The sequence below is a fragment of the Centroberyx affinis genome, unplaced genomic scaffold (assembly GCF_046629955.1).
Source record: "Centroberyx affinis isolate AG114_WGS23_722 - 3 ecotype Tasmania unplaced genomic scaffold, CSIRO-AGI_Caff_v1 ptg002565l_1, whole genome shotgun sequence".
Taxonomy (NCBI): Eukaryota; Metazoa; Chordata; class Actinopteri; order Beryciformes; family Berycidae; genus Centroberyx; species Centroberyx affinis.
The window spans coordinates 29,678-52,813 of NW_027280775.1; the positions used below are offsets into that span (position 1 = coordinate 29,678).

General features: G+C 44.6%; 2 protein-coding genes across 2 annotated transcripts; one reads left to right on the top strand and one right to left on the bottom strand.

The window, feature by feature from the left end:
- Positions 1-703: 703 nt before the first annotated feature.
- LOC139656877 (E3 ubiquitin-protein ligase RNF182) lies at positions 704-5,271 on the bottom strand. The gene is made up of 6 exons (XM_071534511.1): positions 5,224-5,271; positions 4,528-4,681; positions 4,186-4,253; positions 3,937-4,051; positions 2,296-2,525; positions 704-886 (listed from the first exon to the last, which is right to left on the bottom strand). Exons 1-6 carry the CDS (start codon positions 5,269-5,271, stop codon positions 704-706), a joined length of 798 nt encoding a protein of 265 aa, XP_071390612.1.
- A 10,387-nt stretch (positions 5,272-15,658) lies between these two features.
- snrpb (small nuclear ribonucleoprotein polypeptides B and B1) lies at positions 15,659-21,390 on the top strand. Its single transcript, XM_071534505.1, has 7 exons — positions 15,659-15,809; positions 18,126-18,277; positions 19,739-19,850; positions 20,058-20,210; positions 20,367-20,496; positions 20,817-20,942; positions 21,231-21,390. Exons 1-7 carry the CDS (start codon positions 15,807-15,809, stop codon positions 21,266-21,268), a joined length of 714 nt encoding a protein of 237 aa, XP_071390606.1. The 5' UTR covers positions 15,659-15,806; the 3' UTR covers positions 21,269-21,390.
- Positions 21,391-23,136: the final 1,746 nt, after the last annotated feature.

A 23,136-nucleotide genomic window follows, 5' to 3' on the forward strand; every position in this document is an offset into this window, starting at 1 on the left:
TTCACATTTTATCTCTGAGGTAAAAAGGAAAACAGCAGAAACTCATAAATAAATTAATACACAACTTTGCATTATTGGTCTGGTTCTCAACTATAGCTTCTGGACGGTTCTGCGTCGGGTTCTGGACGGTTCTGTTTTGAGTCGGGCCTTCCTCGCACTGCGCTCCGGCTTAAACATGTTTCTGGGGGAAACCCTGGGTGGTGTTCCGGTGTGTTCTGGATCAGTTCTGGGTATGTTCCGGTGTGTTCTGGATATGTTCCGGTGTGTTCTGGATCAGTTCTGGGTATGTTCCGGTGTGTTCTGGATATGTTCCAGTGTGTTCTGGATAAGTTCTGAGTATGTTCCGGTGTGTTCTGGATAAGTTCTGAGTATGTTCCGGTGTGTTCTGGATCAGTTCTGGGTATGTTCCGGTGTGTTCTGGATATGTTCCGGTGTGTTCTGGATCAGTTCTGGGTATGTTCCGGTGTGTTCTGGATATGTTCCGGTGTGTTCTGGATAAGTTCTGGGTATGTTCCGGTGTGTTCTGGATCAGTTCTGGGTATGTTCCGGTGTGTTCTGGATATGTTCCGGTGTGTTCTGGATAAGTTCTGGGTATGTTCCGGTGTGTTCTGGATCAGTTCTGGGTATGTTCCGGTGTGTTCTGGATCAGTTCTGGGTATGTTCCGGTGTGTTCTGGATCAGTTCTGGGTATGTTCCGGTGTGTTCATGACAGAGCGTGCCGGTGAGCAGCCAGAGCCTCCAGAACCTCGTGGCAGAGACACTGGCAGAACCCGTAGAGAACACAGAGCAGCAGAGTGGAAGGAACCAGGCTGACGAGAACCACACCGAGCCACAGCTGACCGATCATCAGAAGGTAGATCCCCAGAGGAAGAGAGCTGAAGTAGACCTGAGGAGGAGAACACAGGGTTAGAACCTGTCTGTCTGTCTGCCTGTCTGTCTGCCTGTCTGTCTGTCTCTCTCTCTACCTGTCTGTCTGTCTACCTGTCTCTCTCTCTCCCTGTGTCCCACTACCTGTCTGTCTGTCTACCTGTCTGTCTGTCACTCTCTCTACCTGTCTGTCTGTCTGTCTCTCTACCTGTCTGTCTGTCTACCTGTCTCCGTGTCCCTCTCTACCTGTCTGTCTGTCTGTCTCTCTACCTGTCTGTCTGTCTACCTGTCTGTCTGTCACTCTCTCTACCTGTCTGTCTGTCTGTCTGTCTGTCTCTCTGCCTGTCTGTCTGTCTACCTGTCTCCCTGTCTCTCTCTCTACCTGTCTCCCTCTCTACCTGTCTGTCTGTCTACCTGTCTCTCTCTCTCCCTGTGTCCCTCTACCTGTCTGTCTCTCTACCTGTCTGTCTGTCACTCTCTCTACCTGTCTGTCTGTCTGTCTGTCTCTCTGCCTGTCTGTCTGTCTACCTGTCTCCCTGTCTCTCTCTCTACCTGTCTCCCTCTCTACCTGTCTGTCTGTCTACCTGTCTGTCTCTCTACCTGTCTCCCTGTCACTCTCTCTACCTGTCTGTCTGTCTGTCTGTCTGTCTGTCTCTCTACCTGTCTGTCTGTCTACCTGTCTCCCTGTCTCTCTCTCTACCTGTCTCCCTCTCTGCCTGTCTGTCTCTCTACCTGTCTCCCTGTGTCCTTCTCTATCTGTCTGTCTGTCTGTCTGTCTGCCTGCCTGTCTGCCTGTCTGTCTGTCTGTCTCCCTCTCTACCTGTCTGTCTCTCTACCTGTCTCCCTGTGTCCCTCTCTACCTGTCTGTCTCTCTACCTGTCTCCCTGTGTCCCTCTCTACCTGTCTGTCTGTCTCTCTACCTGTCTGTCTGTCTACCTGTCTCTCTGTGTCCCTCTCTACCTGTCTGTCTGTCTGTCTCTCTACCTGTCTGTCTGTCTCTCTACCTGTCTCTCTCTCTCTACCTGTGTCCCTCTACCTGTCTGTCTCTCTACCTGTGCCCCTCTCTACCTGTCTGTCTCTCTGTACTGACCAGGCACAGCGCCGCCAGCAGGCAGCGTGGGAAGCTGCGGTTGGTCTGTCTGTCTCTCTACCTGTCTGTCTCTCTACCTGTCTGTCTCTCTCTCTCCCTCTCTCCCTGTGTCCCTCTCTACCTGTCTCCCTCTCTACCTGTCTGTCTCTCTACCTGTCTGTCTCTCTGTACTGACCAGGCACAGCGCCCCCAGCAGGGAGCGTGGGAAGCTGCGGTTGGTCTGTCTGTCTCTCTACCTGTCTCTCTCGCTACCTGTCTCTCTCTCTCCCTGTCTGTCTCTCTACCTGTCTCTCTCTCTCCCTGTGCCCCTCTCTACCTGTCTGTCTCTCTGTACTGACCAGGCACAGCGCCCCCAGCAGGCAGCGTGGGAAGCTGCGGTTGGTCCAGGCTCGGCACTTCTGTGCCGGCAGGCTGCAGGGCAGCGAGTCCAGGCTGGGGGGGCGGTACAGCCCCACCATGTTGAGCATGCTCAGTGAGTCTGAGGACGGAGACTCTCCGGGCAGCTCCATGATGGTGATGACCAGGCAGTCTGAGGACCTGTGGGAGGCCTCCGCACCCCCCCCCCTCCCTCCTCCTCCTCCTGCAGTCAGAAAGTCAAACAGAAAGAGATCAGAGCCGCCGGAGGCTGCATCCTGTGTCCTACATCCTACATCCTGCGTCCTACATCCTGTGTCCTACATCCTACATCCTGTGTCCTACATCCTGTGTCCTACATCCTACATCCTGCGTCCTACATCCTGCGTCCTACATTCTACATCCTGCGTCCTACATCCTGTGTCCTACATCCTACATCCTGTGTCCTACATCCTGTGTCCTACGTCCTACATCCTGCGTCCTACATCCTACATCCTGTGTCCTACATCCTGCGTCCTACATTCTACATCCTGTGTCCTACATCCTGTGTCCTACATCCTGCGTCCTACATCCTGTGTCCTACATCCTACATCCTGTGTCCTACATCCTGCGTCCTACATCCTGTGTCCTACATCCTACATCCTGCGTCCTACATCCTGCGTCCTACATCCTGCGTCCTACATCCTACATCCTGTGTCCTACATCCTACATCCTGCGTCCTACATCCTGTGTCCTACATCCTACATCCTGTGTCCTACATCCTGCGTCCTACATCCTGTGTCCTACATCCTACATCCTGCGTCCTACGTCCTACATCCTGCGTCCTACATCCTGCGTCCTACATCCTGTGTCCTACATCCTACATCCTGTGTCCTACATCCTGTGTCCTACATCCTACATCCTGTGTCCTACATCCTACATCCTGTGTCCTGCATCTTGCGTCCTACATCCTGCGTCCTACATCCTGTCTCCTACATCCTACATCCTGTCTCCTACATCCTACATCCTGTGTCCTACATCCTGTGTCCTACATCCTACATCCTGTGTCCTACATCTTGCGTCCTACATCCTGCGTCCTACATCCTGCGTCCTACATGCTGCGTCCTACATCCTGCGTCCTAGATCCTGTGTCCTACATCCTGCATCCTTCATCCTGTATCCTACATCCTGTATCCTATGTCCTACGTCCTGCATCCTATGTCCTGTATCCTACACCCTGTCCTACATGCTGTGTCCTACACCCTGTATCCTACAACCTGTATTCTACGTTCTACATCCTGTATCCTATATCCTGTGTCCTATGTCCTACATCATGTGTCCTACATCCTGTATCCTACATCCTGCATCCTACGTCATCCTGTGTCCTACATCCTGTAGGAACCTTTAATCATCTGTCTTCCATCCTGAACCTGGACTGATGACCTGCATCACCAAACTATTTCACTATAATGTGAGAATGCAGTCGGTACGGTAAAATCAGAACCAGTCTTGGTTTGCAGGTGATTAGCTTTTCAAACCACAGTTACAGTTTGAGAAAAAAAACAACATAATACAAAATAGAATGGAATACAAATCATTTGGTGAATGAACATTAATGTGTTAAAGTATTAAAAAAGTGATTTTACCAGTCAGACTGTTGGGGCTCAGCACCACCTCGCCCCCCCCCCCTCCTCCTCGCCGGGCTCGGTCCTGACAGGACAGAACCGCCAGAATGTGGCGGTCGTCCTCCATCAGCCAAACCTCCACAGGAAGAACAACAGAAACAAATACAGTGTGATTACAGTCTGTGGCTTCCATCTGTCCTTTTGTTTCCTGAAGCCTCATTGGCTGCTGGGACACAGAACCTCATCAGGTGCGTGAAGGCGGAGTCTCACCTCCTCGTCCGGGACGTGAGTCTCATGGCGACAGAACGGACAGCTGATGACGGAGGGCGACGACTCACCTGGAAGCCGATGAAAACAGGTTAGATAATGTAACAATAGAAAGAGTTACATAATGTAATAACATTAGAAACACGGACCTGCGTTCTACAACACAATGGTTACCATAGTAACACGGGACCCGCATTCCAGAACACAGTGGTTACCATAGTGACACGGGACCTGTGTTCCAGAACACAATGGTTGCCATAGTAACACTGGACCTGCGTTCCAGAACACAGTGGTTACCATAGTAACAGGGGACCTGTGGTCATGTGGTCCGGTGATGTCACTCACCCATGTCCACCATCTTCTTCAGACACTTGGCGCAGACTCGGTGCAGGCAGCCCAGCAGTTTGGGTTTGCGGCTGCGCGTGTCGTAGCGGTTGTAGCAGATCTTACACTCCAGTTCCTCCAGAGTGTAGACCAGAGACTGAGCCCATGTCTGCACCTGCAACCGGCAACCGGCAACCAGCAACCAGCAACCAGCAACCAGCACACCACACAGCATTTTTCACATATTTCATACTGTATTGTTTCATATTTTGGGTAGAGGTTTGTATATTGTATATATTTTCATTCTTTTTTGTCTTCTAATGTTCTAATGTTGTATTTTGGATACTCTCATTCATGCTGTACTTACGTTTTTCATGCTTTTCATACAGAAACATTTTCTAATTCTTCTAATTACATCCCCATTTGTTCTCCTCTACTGAATTTCCCCATGGGGATCGATAAAGTCTAGTCTAGTCTAATCTGAGCTAATCATCTAATCTGGACCAAGTTGTTCTGGTCTACAGGAGGTTGTTCTGGACTACAGGAGGTTGTTCTGGACTACAGGAAGTTGTTCTGGTCTACAGGAGGTGGTTCTGGTCTACAGGAGGTGGTTCTGGTCTACAGGAGGTTGTTCTGGTCTGGTCTACAGGAGGTGAATGAATGTGAAGCAGGTGGAGCTGATGAAGAAAGGTTCCTAAAGGAAGCAGAATTCCTTACCTTGCCTTCCACCTCCTGGTTTGGCTCCGCCTCCGGCAGCTGGCTCATCCTATTCGTTGTCTTCTACACTCAACCAGAAAGGAATGCCACTGGTGGGCGGAGCTTAACTCAACTGGTTGAGAGCTGGCGAGGTCAGCTGACTGCAACAGAACACTGTAAAGCATGAGACAGCAGGTGGCGCTCTGTTCCTTTCTGCTGTTAGTGAAGCAGCAACACTGAGAAGAGCAGAAGAACGTTCCTGCCTGACTCCAGATCAGTTAACGGTTCCCAGGAAGGAGCAGCGCTGCCTTCCTATTGGTTTGAAATGCTGGGTGAACCCTGCCATCCGTCCATCTATCTATCTATCTATCTATCTATCTATCTATCTATCTATCTATCTATCTATCTATCTGTGCATAAATCCATCTGTCCATCTGTGCAGAAAGCACTGGAGTGTTCCGTCAGCGGCAGATCTCCAAGGTTCTCTCTGAACGTTCCACAACAACAGTAAGACAACAGAACCACAATACTTTACAACAGCAAAATACCTCTCCAAGGCTCTGTAGACCAGCCCAGAGTTTGGGAACAGATGGTAGATCTCTGGGGTTCTAGAACAGATGGTAGGTCTCCGGGGTTCTAGAACAGATGGTAGGTCTCCAGAGTTCTGGTAAGAACATGATGTACCTGGAGAGCAGACAGAGGAGGAAGAACGTCTGGTTATTTAACAGTTCTGTTGATGTTCTAAACGGATGGTAGTTTCAGTTTGGCCTGATTTAGTTTCTTTCTTCTTTCTTTTAGTTTCCGGCATCAAATGGTTCTCCTCCTGCAGCAGCTGTTTCTGAGGTTCTCATTGTTCTGGACGGCTCGAGGTTCTCTGTCTTCAGACACATGATCAGTCTGTGATGTGAGAGGCGGCTCTGGTTTTATCACCATGCATGGACCTGGTGTGGTGAGTATCAGTTATGGTCCAGTCCACCACACTGCAGAGGGAACCTGCTGCCTCTGCTCATATAGTCGTTTCCTCACCACTTCCAGCATTGAAATCATCAAATAAAATAATATCAATCAATTAAGGCACAAAACCCACAGACTGACATTCAGTCTCCAGGGCCTCAGAAAGACCTGATGTGTAGAGGAGAGAATGTTTTCACTCAATATTTACCTTTTAATAACGGTCCAGATATGGGTCTCTCTCTCTGTTTCTCTCTCTCTGTCTCTGTCTCTCTCTCTGTCTGTCTCTCTGTTTCTCTCTCTCTCTCTCTCTGTCTGTGTGTCTCTCTCTCTCTCTGTCTCTCTCTCTCTGTCTCTCTCTCTCTGTCTGTCTCTCTGTTTCTCTCTGTCTCTCTCTCTCTGTCTCTCTCTCTCTGTCTGTCTCTCTGTCTCTCTCTCTCTCTGTCTCTCTCTCTGTCTCTTTCGCAAGCGTTTGATTAGATTTGATTGATCTGATTGGTTGATCTGAGGGTCAAGCACAGGTAAGACTACCCCCCCCCCCCCCCCAATATATATTATATAACACCTTCTGCATCTGCTCTATAAATAGAACCAGCCTGAGATGGCTGTGTGTGTGTGTGTGTGTGTGTGTGTGTGTGTGTGTGTGTGTGTGTGTGTGTGTGTGTGTGTGGCCTTTAGTTTACAAGGATGAGAAACAGAGAGACAGTCCATCTGACAGCAGTCTGTATTGAACAGGCTGGGCGATAACCAAAATTTCATATGGTAATGCTGTCCTGCCAAAATATTGCAATATACAGTATTATCATGATATTCTTCTTATTATTATTATTATCATTATTATTATTAATAGCTTAGAAATTTGATCTTACAATTCAAGAAAAAAAAAACAGACATTTGTTGTAATTTGCTCATTCCTGATATTTCCAGGAAAACAGGCTGATTGTGGAAAAGTGAACACAGTTGAAATAAAACAACACATTTTTCCTCCCACTAGCAGATTAGAGATCATAAGTTAACAGTTTGCACAGGTGTGATGTCAGAAACTCGATACCACAGAACATCTGAAGCATGTTGGTCACTGAGGTTCTGCTGCTGATTCTGTTTGTTCTGTAGAGAACAGACAGAACCAGCTGCAGGTTCTCATCTGGACAGAGAAACAGACTGACACAGCTGAGAGGGAACAATATGACATCATAACAATATAACATTATGACATCATGACATTATGACATTGTAACATTATGACATTATGACATTATAACATTATGACATTATAACATCATTACATTATAACATTATAACATTATGACATCATGACATTATAACATTATGACATTGTAACATTATGACATAACATTATAACATCATGACATTATGACATTATAACATTATAACATCATGACATTATGACATTATAACATTATAACATCATGACATTATAACATTATGACATTGTAACATTATGACATTATAACATTATGACATTGTAACATTATGACATTATAACATCATGACATTGTAACATTATGACATTATAACATCATGACATTATAACATTATAACATCATGACATTATAACATTATGACATTGTAACATTATGACATTGTAACATTATGACATTGTAACATTATGACATTATAACATTATAACATCATGACATTATGACATTATAACATTATAACATCATGACATTATAACATTATGACATTGTAACATTATGACATTATAACATGACATTATAACATTATGACATTATAACATGACATTATAACATTATGACATTATAACATTATGACATTGTAACATTATGACATTGTAACATTATGACATTATAACATTATAACATCATGACATTATGACATTATAACATTATAACATCATGACATTATAACATTATGACATTGTAACATTATGACATTATAACATTATAACATCATGACATTATGACATTATAACATTATAACATCATGACATTATAACATTATGACATTGTAACATTATGACATTGTAACATTATGACATTATAACATTATAACATCATGACATTATGACATTATAACATTATAACATCATGACATTATAACATTATGACATTGTAACATTATGACATTATAACATGACATTATAACATTATGACATTATAACATGACATTATAACATTATGACATTATAACATTATGACATCATTACATTATAACATTATAACATCATTACATTATAACATTATAACATCATTACATTATAACATTATGACATTATGACATTATAACATGACATTATAACATTATGACATCATTACATTATAACATGACATTATAACATGACATTATACATTATGACATTATAACATCATTACATTATAACATTATAACATTATGACATTATGACATTATAACATTATAACATTATGACATTATGACATTATAACATGACATTATAACATCATTACATTATAACATTATAACATTATGACATTATGACATTATAACATTATGACATTATGACATTATAACATCATTACATTATAACATTATAACATTATAACATTATGACATTATGACATTATAACATGACATTATAACATTATGACATTATAACATTATAACATTATGACATTATGACATTATAACATGACGTTATAACATTATGACATTATAACATCATTACATTATAACATTATAACATTATGACATTATGACATTATAACATTATAACATGACATTATAACATCATTAAATTATAACATGACATTATAACATGACGTTATAACATTATGACATCATTACATTATAACATGACATTATACATTATGACATTATAAAATTATGACATTATAACATCATTACATTATAACATTATGACATTATAACACTATAACATCATTACATTATAACATTATGACATTATAACATTATAACATCATTACATTATAACATTATGACATTATACATTATGACATTATAACATTATGATATTATAACATCATAACATTATGACATTATAACATTATGACATCATAATATCATAACATTATAACATTATGATATTATAACATCATAACATTATGACATTATAACATTATGACATCATAATATCATAACATTATAACATTATATATGACACAGTTCAGACAGTTTGTGTCTGAACCAGCAGCTGCTGTTCTGTAGTTTCTCACAGGATCTCCAGAGAACCGGCTTCACTGTTCTTCAGCACAGAACCGCTATATATTTATATATTTATATATTTATATATATCAGCAGGCTTACTGTTGGAGATTAACTGTATGATGTAATGTTATGATCAATTAAATAATATTAAAGTAATATATTATTATAGTAATATATATCGTTGACACACTGTTGTCAGGGTGCTGTGACCCCTGACCTTTGACCTCCTTACTGTCGGCTGTGATGTCGCTGACCTCAGTCTGGTCAGAGTCACAGTGTGAACTCTAACAGATGAACCACAGTAGATCTGATCTGAACTGACAGAACTCACTCTGGTTCTGGTTCTGGTTCTAGGTAAAAGTTACAGACACTCTTTTAAAGAAATCATTTTCCAGGACCTTTCCAGGACCTTTCCAGGACCTTTCCAGGACCTTTTCCAGGACCTTTCCAGGACCTTTTCCAGGACCTTTTCCAGGACCTTTCCAGGACCTTTCCAGGACCTTTCCAGGAGTTTTTCTTGACAGTACAGGACAGCACTTGCTCACAAATGGTCATATAATTTACCGGTAGGTCTAGTATTGACACATTTAACCCCAGTTTTATTCCTCCTTTTTTAATGATGCAGGTTCATGATGAAGAGTCTCAGGTTCATGATGAAGAGTCTCAGGTTCATGATGAAGAGTCTCAGGTTCATGATGAAGAGTCTCAGGTTCATGATGAAGAGTCTCAGGTTCATTACAGGTGGGCTGCACCATCACTGCTAACTGTACAATAAGGTCGTCTGGCCTCTTTTTGTTAGACCTGATCAGCACTGGTATGTTTTTTTTTTTACTTCCAAAGCTCCTCAGCAAACAAACACCAAGATGTTCTGTGTTACACTTGAATTGAGGCAGTTACAATACTCTCTCCACACACTGGGTTACACTCCAGGTCTCATATGAACTTCAAACTTGGACAAAAATTGACTATGTTCTACCTCTGTAACAATTTCAGAATATAATAAAGTAGTAAATCACAGCATAATGTGCACTGTAAGGTGTGTTATTGTTTAACAGGTGGAGTTGTAATGAGCTGTTACATGCAGCCCTAGTAGCCTATAGCTGTATTGATGTAGATAAAATAAAATAAAAATAAAAGAATAAAATATTAATTTCAGTTTAAGTGAAATTTACTTTTGTCAAACAGACCACTGACACATAGGCGATCTGAGTGAAGGGCTAAAATACAATTAAAATTTTCCAGGACAACAGATTATTTCCAGGATATTTGGTCATTTTAATCAATTTCCAGGTGTTTCCATGACTGGAAAACTAGTCTCTAAATTTCCAGGTTTTCCAGGTTTTCCAGGATGTGTGGGAACCCTGAGACTCCGCTGCCATGTTCTATAATTCTTATCGATCTGATTCTTTATCGATTCCCTTATTGATTCCTGCTGTATATCGTCGCTTATCGGTTCCGCTGAATTAGACAATTTGGAACCGGGAATCAATTGTTACCAAACTCTACTGCTGCTGACCAGAGCTGAACAACAAAACAACAAAACAACAAAACAACCAAAACTGAGACTAACTCTGGAACAAAACTTAGACTTTACACACCGACTTCACTCTGTAATAAGTCTGTAATAACTCTGTAATAACTCTGTAATAACTCTGTAATAACACTGTAATAACACTCAGGCTTTATAAGGTCAGACTTGTTACCTGTTGAGTCTCAGCTGTCAGTCAGCTTCACATCAACAAACATCTGGCTGCTGGTTGGTTCAGTGCGGTTCCATCTGGATCCGGTTCGTTCAGGATCCGGTTCGTTCAGGATCCGGTTCGCTCTGGTTAGGTTCGGTTCGGTTCGGTCGGTGGGTTTGGCTCCAGTCCGGTTTGGTTCAGCTCCGGTTCAGTTCCGGGTCCTCCGGACTGAAGCAACACTGCGGCAGATCAACAGTCTCGCGCCTCATTAGCAGTCCGCTGCCGTCCGCCGCCGCGCGCCTCTGACATCACTTCACCTTGTTGTTCTTTACCGGGGCTTGTTGCTAACCGGACTGATGCTAACCGGACTGATGCTAACCGGACTGATGCTAACCTCGGCTGGTCGTCGCCATTACATCTTCCCCGCCGGTCGGGGCTCCTGTCGCGCGCTGACGGTGTCGGTGAGTCACCGTCGGTCTCGAGCTCCCAGTCCGCTCTGCTTCCTCTCACTGCGGCGCGCGACCAGCATCAGGACCCGGGGTTGCCGTGGCAACGAGCCCGCAGGATGACGGGAAATCACAGCCTGGTATATAGAAACTGCAGGACTGGAGCCAACATGGCGCCGGAATGAAGGAACAGAAAAATAAACAAAGACCTTCAAGATATGAAAGTTAAAACCCGCAGCAGCTGAACTGTCTGTCAGACTGCAGGAACCTCTGAGAACCTGCAGAACAGAACAGAGAACCTGCAGAACAGAGAACCTGCAGAACAGAACAGAGAACCTGTAGAACAGAACAGAGAACCTGCAGAACAGAGAACCTGCAGAACAGAACAGAGAACCTGCAGAACAGAGAACCTGCAGAACAGAACAGAGAACCTGCAGAACAGAACAGAGAACCTGCAGAACAGAGAACCTGCAGAACAGAACAGAGAACCTGTAGAACAGAACAGAGAACCTGCAGAACAGAGAACCTGCAGAACAGAACAGAGAACCTGCAGAACAGAGAACCTGCAGAACAGAACAGAGAACCTGCAGAACAGAACAGAGAACCTGCAGAACCTGTAGAACAGAACCGAGAACCTGCAGAACAGAGAACCTGCAGAACAGAACCTGCAGAACCTGCAGAACAGAACAGAGAACCTGCAGAACAGAGAACCTGCAGAACAGAACCTGCAGAACCTGCAGAACAGAACAGAGAACCTGCAGAACAGAACCTGCAGAACCTGCAGAACAGAACCTGCAGAACCTGCAGAACCTGCAGAACAGAACCTGCAGAACCTGCAGAACGTGAGCTGAGAACAGACTGATGGTTCCAGACAGAACAACACACCAGACGTTATTTCAAACTATTTATCATTTTGTCATGTTCATTCTTGAAAAGGCAGATAGAGTTTCTCAACCAGAAAAAACGTTTTTTAAGCATATTGATGAAGATATTGATGAAGATATTGATGAAGATATTGATGAAGATATTGATGAAGAAGGATAAAGAAAGCAGTCCAGGATTACAGACGGTCACCTGGTTCAAACTGTGTGATGTCACTGTGATGTCACTTACTTGAACATCTTTTATGTCCTATAGGATTAGAAATGGATATGTTGTGTGTGATGTCATCATATCTCTGGGCAGGTTTTTTATCCATAAAAACTAAAACTAAACTCTTCTGTGTTTTTTGTCCCGCAGCAGAACAGGATGTGGAAACTTTCAACTTCTCAGCTGTTTCAACCGCTGATGTCACTGTGATGTCACTGTGATGTCACTGTGATGTCACTGTGGTGTCACTGCATTATGCTTCTGGGTATTTCTTATATCTGATACTGAAGATGACAACAGATTAACAAACAAAAATAAAACATATTTTCTTTCCGCCTGGTGAACCAGCTGTTGGTCACATGACCAGCAGCAGCTGATCTCACTGGACAAGTTACTCTTTACTTATTCCTCATTTAAAAAGTAATCACATTACTTTACATTACTTTCCTCGTTCCATTACTTTGTTTCTCCCTCAGTGGCTCATCTCTGTGTTTCTGTATCACAGCTTTGATAAACTGGATGATGACAGACAGGCAGGCAGGCAGACAGACAGACAGACAGACAGACAGACAGACAGACAGACAGACAGACAGACAGGCAGACAGACAGACAGACAGACAGACAGACAGACAGGCAGGCAGACAGACAGACAGACAGACAGACAGACAGACAGGCAGGCAGGCAGACAGACAGACAGACAGACAGACAGACAGACAGACAGACAGACAGGCAGGCAGGCAGACAGACAGACAGACAGACAGACAGACAGACAGACAGACAGACAGACAGACAGACAGACAGACAGGCAGACAGACAGACAGACAGACAGACAGACAGACAGACAGACAGACAGGCAGACAGACAGACAGACAGACAGGTTTTAACATGCTGGAGTCTTTTCCACTGGGACTCAGTGAAACTCCAAGTCATGTTTTTTTCTGAATGTATTTTTTGTGAAGTTATTCCTTTTTTATAACTGCTTACTGCATTTTATTACATTATATAATGTTGTGCTGTGTAAGATAGAGCTAAACTGATAGAATATAGTATAGTATTGGGGGAAGTTGTATAATGTTATGTAATATAATGTAACATTACTTAGTTTGCTGTTTTGTCTCAAGTGGCAACTGAGTCTGAGAACGGCTTTTCTGTCATTTCTATTTCTTATTGTTGCTCATGAATCTCTGATGTTCTGTTCTATGTTCTGTGTTCTGTTCTGTGTTCTGTTCTGTGTTCTGTTCTATGTTCTGTTCTGTGTTCTATGTTCTGTTATGTGTTCTGTTCTATGTTCTGTTCTGTGTTCTATGTTCTATGTTCTGTGTTCTGTTCTGTGTTCTGTTCTGTTATGTGTTCTGTTCTGTGTTCTGTTCTATGTTCTGTTGTGTTCTGTTCTGTGTTCTGTTCTATGTTCTGTTCTGTGTTCTATGTTCTATGTTCTGTGTTCTGTTCTGTGTTCTGTTCTGTGCTCTGTGTTCTGTTATGTGTTTTATGTTCTGTGTTCTGTTCTGTGTTCTGTTCTGTGTTCTATGTTCTATGTTCTGTGTTCTGTTCTGTGTTCTGTTCTGTGCTCTGTGTTCTGTTATGTGTTTTATGTTCTGTGTTCTGTTCTGTGTTCTGTTCTGTGTTCTGTGTTCTGTGTTCTATGTTCTGTGTTTTGTTCTATGTTCTGTTCTGTGTTCTGTTCTATGTTCTGTGTTCTGTTCTATGTTCTGTTCTGTGTTCTGTTCTATGTTCTGTTGTGTTCTGTTCTGTGTTCTGTGTTCTGTTCTATGTTCTGTTCTGTGTTCTGTTCTATGTTCTGTTGTGTTCTGTTCTGTGTTCTGTGTTCTATGTTCTGTGTTCTGTTCTATGTTCTGTTCTGTGTTCTGTTCTATGTTCTGTTGTGTTCTGTTCTGTGTTCTGTTCTATGTTCTGTGTTCTGTTCTGTGTTCTGTGTTCTGTTCTATGTTCTGTTCTGTGTTCTGTGTTCTATGTTCTGTGTTCTGTTCTATGTTCTGTTCTGTGTTCTGTTCTATGTTCTGTTGTGTTCTGTTCTGTGTTCTGTTCTATGTTCTATGTTCTGTTCTGTGTTCTGTGTTCTGTGTTCTATGTTCTGTGTTTTGTTCTATGTTCTGTGTTCTGTTCTGTCTTCTATGTTCTGTGTTCTGTTCTGTGTTCTGTTATGTGTTTTATGTTCTGTGTTCTGTTCTATGTTCTGTGTTCTGTTCTGTCTTCTATGTTCTGTGTGTTCTGTGTTCTATGTTCTGTGTTCTGTGTTCTGTGTTTATAAGTTTGAGTCTTAATATATTCATTAAATTCACATAAAAATCTAGTGAAATTGGCGGTAACTTTTCTTATTTTGTATTTATGGATGTGAAATTTACCATATAGAATCAATAAGTTTACAATGAATTCAATGTTATATTTATCCTGTTCAAAATGTGTAGCCTAATGACACTTTTACGCTCAATTTTAATATTATGATTAGTTTTACACAATATATAATCTTCTATTCGAGTCCAAAAAGTAACTGAATGTAAAATAAATGCGTTAAGGATTCTGGTTCATCATTGCAAAAATTACACTTGTTTTCAATATCTAAAAATTTGGAGAAATATAGATTTGTTGTTAAAATTTTGATGTGTACTTCTTTAATCTTATTGGTAATACAGAATTTTTTTTTTTTTTTTTTAATCGAACAATTTCCATGTACAAACATCATGGCTTAGAAATCTTCACAATACACCAATAGGATCAGGTGCATACCAAAAACACAGAAAAAAGACAATTCAAAACAGACAAGATATTGAAATAATATTAAATATAACAAAAATAAAAAATAAAAAATAATAACTTAAAGGGCTAGGGCTTTTTTTGTAAATCATATTCTTCTATTATACTAAAAAGTTTCATTGCATTTTTCCGTGACTTTAAGGGCTTTTATGTAAGAAAGAAACTCATTATGAAACACATTAAACTTAGGTTTCACTTTCATGTACTTTGGTAATACAGAATTTATATGGTAATAATAACCACGCCCTCTGCCAATCAGCACCTGTAAAAATGTGTCCCAAAAAGCTTTCTCTCTAGGAGTAATTTTCCTTCTTTCATAGAATGTAATTGTCGGAACATTTACACTGTGACACCCTCTTCCTCCTACGTCACTTCCTGTAACTTCTCCATAAAGACGGACCAGGCGGCGCCCCGACAGACCGGGAGCTTCGCGGGTCAATTTTTTGAGTTTGTTTGGTGAAATCCGGCTGGGATCGGAGCCATCAGAAGCGCAAACATGGTGAGAGTTCAGTCCCGGGACGGTGTGACCGGACCCGCCGTGTTTCTGCCTCCATTTTGACCGGAGATGAGTTAAAACGTCGGAACGGTGAACGTAAAGGAGACGTAGGAGGCTGCAGCCCGCGGGCCCGCGCGCTGCAGCCTCCTACGTCTCCTTTACGTTCAGCTAACGCTATGTTAAGCGTTAAGCTAACGTCAAGCTAACTCTACGTTAAGCTAACGTCAAGCTAACTCTGTTAAAAGTCTGTTAAAACTGTTAAAATAACTCTGCCAGCTCGTGCTAATCTGTCCAAACTCAGCGCGCATCATCTCGAACCTGATTGGCTAACCGGCTAGCTTACCGGCTGATCTGACCGGTCACCGGCAGACCGGGTCCAGCAGATCCGAGTTTTATTTAACGACAACTCACTGTTCTAGATTATTCTGTTCTTCAGTATTATGTTTCCTCTGCGGTGTCTCGTTAGTGTTTTACTGTTGCAGACCCGTTTCCCCCTCCAGGCTTCATTAGCTTCATGTTAGCTGTTAGCTTCCCTGCTAACGTTAGCATTAGCGACACAGAACTTGTTCGTGTGTTTCTCCGGTCGGCGTCGTGCTAACGGGCTGCAGCTCGCGGGCTAACCGGCGGCAGGTTCAGCTGTGGACGAGCTTCCCCGCAATAGCACGGACTGTACAGTCAGTTTGTCCCTCGCAGCTCGCTGTAGCTGCTGTTGGTTAACCTTTGTTCCTCCGCGTTTCCCACGTGACTCTGCTGCCATGGGGGGGCAGGTAGAACCTCACCTGTGTGACTGTGGTTCTCTGTAATGTAACGGCGGGCCTCGGCCCAGCCCCCAAACGTACTGTTTGAAAGCATGTGCAATAAATAAGTATAAAATCACCTTTGTGTTTTCATCCGGGTGTCATGGCTGCCACTCTTCTTCTACGCTCTTCTTCTACGCTCTTCCCTGAGCGGCGAGCTGGAAAACCGCAGATGCAGCGTGTTTTATTCCAGCGGACACAGGGGGCAGCAGAGAGGTTCTCCAGCTCGCTGCTCAGGGAAGAGTGTAGAAGAAGAGCGTGGAAGAAGAGTGTGGAAGAAGAGTGTGGAAGAAGAGTGTGGAAGAAGAGTGTGGAAGAAGAGTGGCAGCCATGACACCCGGATGAAAACAACTGGGTCAAGCCACACAGGCTAGCTGGTCAGTTTCAGTTTGGTTTGTGTTGCTGTTTAACTTTGACTCTGCTGTCTGTGAAGCTCTTTGACTGAAGAGAAGACAAACACATCAAACACACCAGTGTTCAGCTGAACAGCAGCTGGTTAGGGTTAGACTGGGTTAGGGTTAGACTGGTTAGTGTTAGGCTGGTTGGTGTTAGGCTGGTTAGTGTTAGACTGGGTTAGTGTTAGACTGGGTTAGGGTTAGACTGGTTAGTGTTAGGCTGGTTGGTGTTAGGCTGGTTAGTGTTAGACTGGGTTAGTGTTAGACTGGGTTAGGGTTAGACTGGGTTAGGGTTAGACTGGTTAGTGTTAGGCTGGTTGGTGTTAGGCTGGTTAGTGTTAGACTGGGTTAGTGTTAGACTGGGTTAGGGTTAGACTGGGTTAGGGTTAGACTGGGTTAGGGTTAGGCTGGTTGGTGTTAGGCTGGTTAGTGTTAGACTGGGTTAGTGTTAGACTGGGTTAGGGTTAGACTGGGTTAGGGTTAGACTGGGTTAGGGTTAGGCTGGTTGGTGTTAGGCTGGTTAGTGTTAGACTGGGTTAGTGTTAGACTGGGTTAGGGTTAGACTGGGTTAGTGTTAGACTGGGTTAGGGTTAGGCTGGGTTAGTGTTAGACTGGGTTAGGGTTAGACTGGGTTAGTGTTAGACTGGGTTAGGGTTAGGCTGGGTTAGTGTTAGACTGGGTTAGGGTTAGGCTGGTTAGTGTTAGACTGGTAAGTGTTAGACTGGTTAGTGTTAGGCTGGTTAGGGTTAGACTGGGTTAGTGTTAGACTGGGTTAGGGTTAGACTGGGTTAGTGTTAGACTGGGTTAGTGTTAGACTGGTTAGTGTTAGGCTGGTTAGTGTTAGGCTGGTTAGTGTTAGACTGGGTTAGGGTTAGACTGGTTAGTGTTAGGCTGGTTAGTGTTAGACTGGGTTAGTGTTAGACTGGGTTAGTGTTAGACTGGTTAGTGTTAGACTGGTTAGTGTTAGGCTGGTTAGTGTTAGGCTGGTTAGTGTTAGACTGGGTTAGGGTTAGACTGGTTAGTGTTAGGCTGGTTAGTGTTAGACTGGTTACCAGACTGACCAGCAGCCACAGGTAGAGCAGGTTTTAATGCTGATCTCCCCCCCCCCCCCCCCCCCCCCCCCCCAGACGGTGGGGAAGAGCAGTAAGATGCTGCAGCACATAGACTACAGGATGAGGTGCATCCTGCAGGACGGACGGATCTTCATCGGAACCTTCAAGGCTTTCGACAAACACATGAACCTGATCCTGTGTGACTGTGACGAGTTCAGGAAGATCAAGTGAGAACCAGCTCAACACAGTCCAGACCTCAACACAGTCCAGACAGTCAACACAGTCCAGACCTCAACACAGTCCAGACAGTCAACACAGTCCAGACCTCAACACAGTCCAGACCTCATCACAGTCCAGACAGTCAACACAGTCCAGACAGTCAACACAGTCCAGACCTCAACACAGTCCAGACAGTCAACACAGTCCAGACAGTCAACACAGTCCAGACCTCAACACAGTCCAGACCTCAACACAGTCCAGACAGTCAACACAGTCCAGACCTCAACACAGTCCAGAACTCATCACAGTCCAGACAGTCAACACATTTGCTTCAGAAAAGGAATCTGATCAAACTTCTGGCTGTTAAAATACATCTTAATATGATGTTAGCATCTGCTACAGACAGATGCTACTGACTGACTGATGCTACTGACAGACTGATGCTACAGACTGACTGATGCTACAGACTGACTGATGCTACAGACTGATGCTACAGACTGATGCTACAGACTGACTGATGCTACAGACTGACTGATGCTACAGACTGATGCTACAGACTGATGCTACAGACTGACTGATGCTACAGACTGACTGATGCTACAGACTGACTGATGCTACAGACTGATGCTACAGACTGATGCTACAGACTGACTGATGCTACAGACTGACTGATGCTACAGACTGACTGATGCTACAGACTGATGCTACAGACTGACTGATGCTACAGACTGACTGATGCTACAGACTGATGCTACAGACAGACTGATGCTACAGACTGACTGATGCTACAGACTGACTGATGCTACAGACTGACTGATGCTACAGACTGACTGATGCTACAGACTGACTGATGCTACAGACTGACTGATGCTACAGACAGACTGATGCTACAGACTGACTGATGCTACAGACTGACTGATGCTACAGACTGACTGATGCTACAGACTGACTGATGCTACAGACTGACTGATGCTACAGACTGACTGATGCTACAGACTGACTGATGCTACAGACAGACTGATGCTACAGACAGACTGATGCTACAGACTGACTGATGCTACAGACTGACTGATGCTACAGACTGACTGATGCTACAGACTGATGCTACAGACTGACTGATGCTACAGACTGACTGATGCTACAGACTGATGCTACAGACTGATGCTACAGACAGACTGATGCTACAGACAGACTGATGCTACAGACTGATGCTACAGACAGACTGATGCTACAGACAGACTGATGCTACAGACTGATGCTACAGACTGATGCTACAGACAGACTGATGCTACAGACTGATGCTACAGACAGACAGATGCTACAGACTGACTGATGCTACAGACAGATGCTACAGACAGACTGATGCTACAGACAGACTGATGCTACAGACAGACTGATGCTACAGACAGACTGATGCTACAGACAGATGGTTCCGTGGTTCTAAGCAGACTGACTTCTTCTCCCTGCAGGCCGAAGAACTCCAAGCAGCCGGAGCGAGAGGAGAAGAGGGTTCTGGGATTGGTCCTGCTGAGGGGGGAGAACCTGGTTTCCATGACGGTGGAGGGCCCGCCCCCTAAAGACGTAAGTCTGACTCTGAACCAATCAGAAACCAGACAGAGTTCTGTCGTGATAAACCGGGGACTCGGAGATCCAGGAAGTAGAGCAGAAACAAAGCATGCTGGGAGATGAACCTGTCCACTAGAGAGAAACGGTTGTGTTGGAACTGTACATGTTGATGTAACGCCATGTGACCTCTGACCATGTGACCTCTGACCTCTCTCTCTATAGACCGGTATCGCTCGGGTGCCCCTGGCGGGCGTGGCCGGAGGTCCCGGTGTGGGCCGGGCGGCGGGGCGGGGCGTCCCGGCCGGAGCTCCGATGCCCCAGGCGCCCGCCGGCCTGGCAGGACCTGTCAGAGGAGTGGGCGGGCCTTCCCAGCAGGTAACCATGGCAACCACTGCTCTGCTTCTGTTTCCTAGGTGATGAGTCTGTGTTTCCTAGGTGATGAGTCTGTGTTTCCTAGGTGATGACAGTCTGTGTTTCCTAGGTGATGACAGTCTGTGTTTCCTAGGTGATGACAGTCTGTGTGTTTCCTAGGTGATGACCCCGCAGGGCAGAGGGACGGTTGCCGCGGCAGCAGCAGGAGCCAGTATAGCCGGTGCGCCGACTCAGTATCCTCCCGGCCGCGGAGGCCCGCCCCCGATGGGCCGCGGAGCTCCGCCCCCTGGTGAGTCACCACGGCAACCTTAGCAGGACGTCCTGCAGGAGGTCGGAGGGGTTTAAAGGGCCGGTCGGGGGGGTTTAAAGGACCGGTCGGGGGGGTTTAAAGGGCCGGTCGGGGGGGGTTTAAAGGGCCGGTCGGGGGGTTTAAAGGGCCGGTCGGGGGGTTTAAAGGGCCGGTCGGGGGGTTTAAAGGGCCGGTCGGGGGGGGGGGTTTAAAGGGCCGGTCGGGGGGTTTAAAGGGCCGGTCGGGGGGTTTAAAGGGCCGGTCGGGGGGTTTAAAGGGCCGGTTGGGAGCTTGATTTTAATGTTTGTCTTTTCCTCCAGGCATGATGGGCCCGCCCCCTGGCATGCGGCCTCCCATGGGTCCTCCAATGGGAATGCCTCCTGGCCGTGGAGCACCAATGGGAATGCCTCCTCCTGGCATGAGGCCGCCGCCACCCGGCATGAGAGGTAAGGCGGTTACCATGGAAACAAGTTTCCTGCTATCATGTGACTGTAGGACGAGGGGGGAGGGAGTAAACTGTTTTTTACTGGGAACACTTGAGTCAGGAAGTGCAGCAAAGCATGATGGGATGTATGCATGTCCCAAGAGGAACAGACACAGCCAATCAGATCCCAGGAGCAAACGGCCGTCTAACAGGAGAAGAAGAAAATCATAGAACCTGAAACAGAACAGTCTGCTGGTTAAGGTTCTGCTGGTTAAGGTTCTGCTGGTTAAGGTTCTGCTGTGTGTTGCAGGTCCTCCTCCTCCTGGGATGAGACCCCCCCGACCCTGAAGGAGCTGTGCCACCGCTGGACCCCCCCCCCCCCCCCCCCCCTCGTTGTATAGCTGTTAAACTTTTTGTAACTTTTGTGTTTTGGTTTTTTAATAAAGTGTCCGCTGGACAGTTTGGTTTGATGTGGTTGTTGTTTTTGCTTCAGGAACCTGAAGAGGAAGAAAAACATTTGATCTGAGCCGTTTTCCAGAAAGCAGGATAGACAGGTGATCCAGATCTGTTAACTCAGAATTCACAGAAATCCGGGATTTTCTGTTCCAAAAACTGAGATCAGAGTAAGTCTGGATCAGTTACTATGGAAACCGATGTTCTGAAGCTCTGGCCTCTGACCCTCTGGCAGGTTGGCTGAGCTGCAGAGTTTCAGTTCGGCTTTAAACCCGTCATGAAGATCCTGTTCACATGGAAGCTCAAACTGTTCTCAGGGCTTTATGTCCAGAGGCTGAGCGACATGTTTCATCTGCATGTCCAGCTTTATGTTTTAAGAGTCAGTTTATCTGAATATCTTCCTCAGCCTCTCCTCCTCCTCCTCCTCCTCCTCCTCCTCCTCCTCCTCCTCCTCCTCACCTCTGTACAAACCTGATGCTTCGCTCTTCGTTTATTCGCTACCGGAAGCTCTCTGTGTAACACTGTAGATGGAGATAAGAGATAAATATGAATTATGAATGTGATAAACCCTTTATACAGGTGCTGTGTCCTCGGGGTCTAGCTGCTCTGATGAGCTTCATGCTGTCGGGGTCTGGAAGCTTCTGGACTCTCAGCTGTTCAGCCTCCGGCTTCCTGTGAGCTCAGAGGAAGAAAATGACGTTACAAGCAAATCAAATCCTACGAGTTTGAATTCTGTTCTTATACCTTTTTTTTTTTTTTTTTAATTTGTTGCCAAGTGCATTTCATGCCGCCTGGATTACACCTAAATTAAATATAAAAAAAAAATTAAGTGTATAATTCAGGCAAAATGTTGCATCATTCCTATTAATTAAACATTAGTTTCCAGAGGTCTTGAAGTGTGGACCTTAAAGCAACAACGACCCGGGTTTGAATCCGACCCATGGTGCTTTGCTTAAGATGGAGGAGGGGAAGTGAAGGAGGGCCGGGGGAAACGACCAATGAAACGCTCTCTCTCTCTCTCTCTCTCTCTCTCTCTCTCTGTGCGTTTCATTGGTCGTTTCCCCCGGCCCTCCTTCACTTCCCCTCCTCCATCTTAAGTGTGGTTCCATCACTCTGATCCCTCCAGTGAACTTCCTGTTTGACCTTCAGGGCCGAGCGAGTCAACAACGATGTACCCTGCGTTCCAAATCGCATACTTTTTCTTTTTACTACACTACGTACTACATCTGCCCTTAGAAAGTATGTACTGTGCATGTAGTAGGCAGACAATTGGGACATACTATTTCGTCATCACATTGCGTCTTGAACTTTGACCCTCTTGCTTATATATCCGTCGCAGTAATACGGTTGCAGTTTGTTTGTTTTGTTTTTGTCTCTCTCTGGCGGCTCAGCATGCGGCTCAGTCGAAGTGACGTGTCTTCCGCTGCGCAGAGGATTGTGGGTCAGAATAGCCAAAAAAGCATGCTGGCCTGCATACTGCAAAATTCGACCGGATGTAGTCGGGCATCCGGGTATTTTCTGGCATACTGCATTGACATGCATGAATTGGGACATGCTAAATCTTTTTCTGGCATACTAAATAGTATGGAAGTATGGGTATTGGAACGCACCCGTAGACTTCACAAGCGCATATTTCCCAGGATGCATCGTGATCGTCCGTCAATTCCGGTGCACGAACAGGTGATAAATATAAATGCAAGTAAACAAACAAAATTTAGAGGATGTAGACATATTTATGAAATGAACTCATCTGCAATATTTCA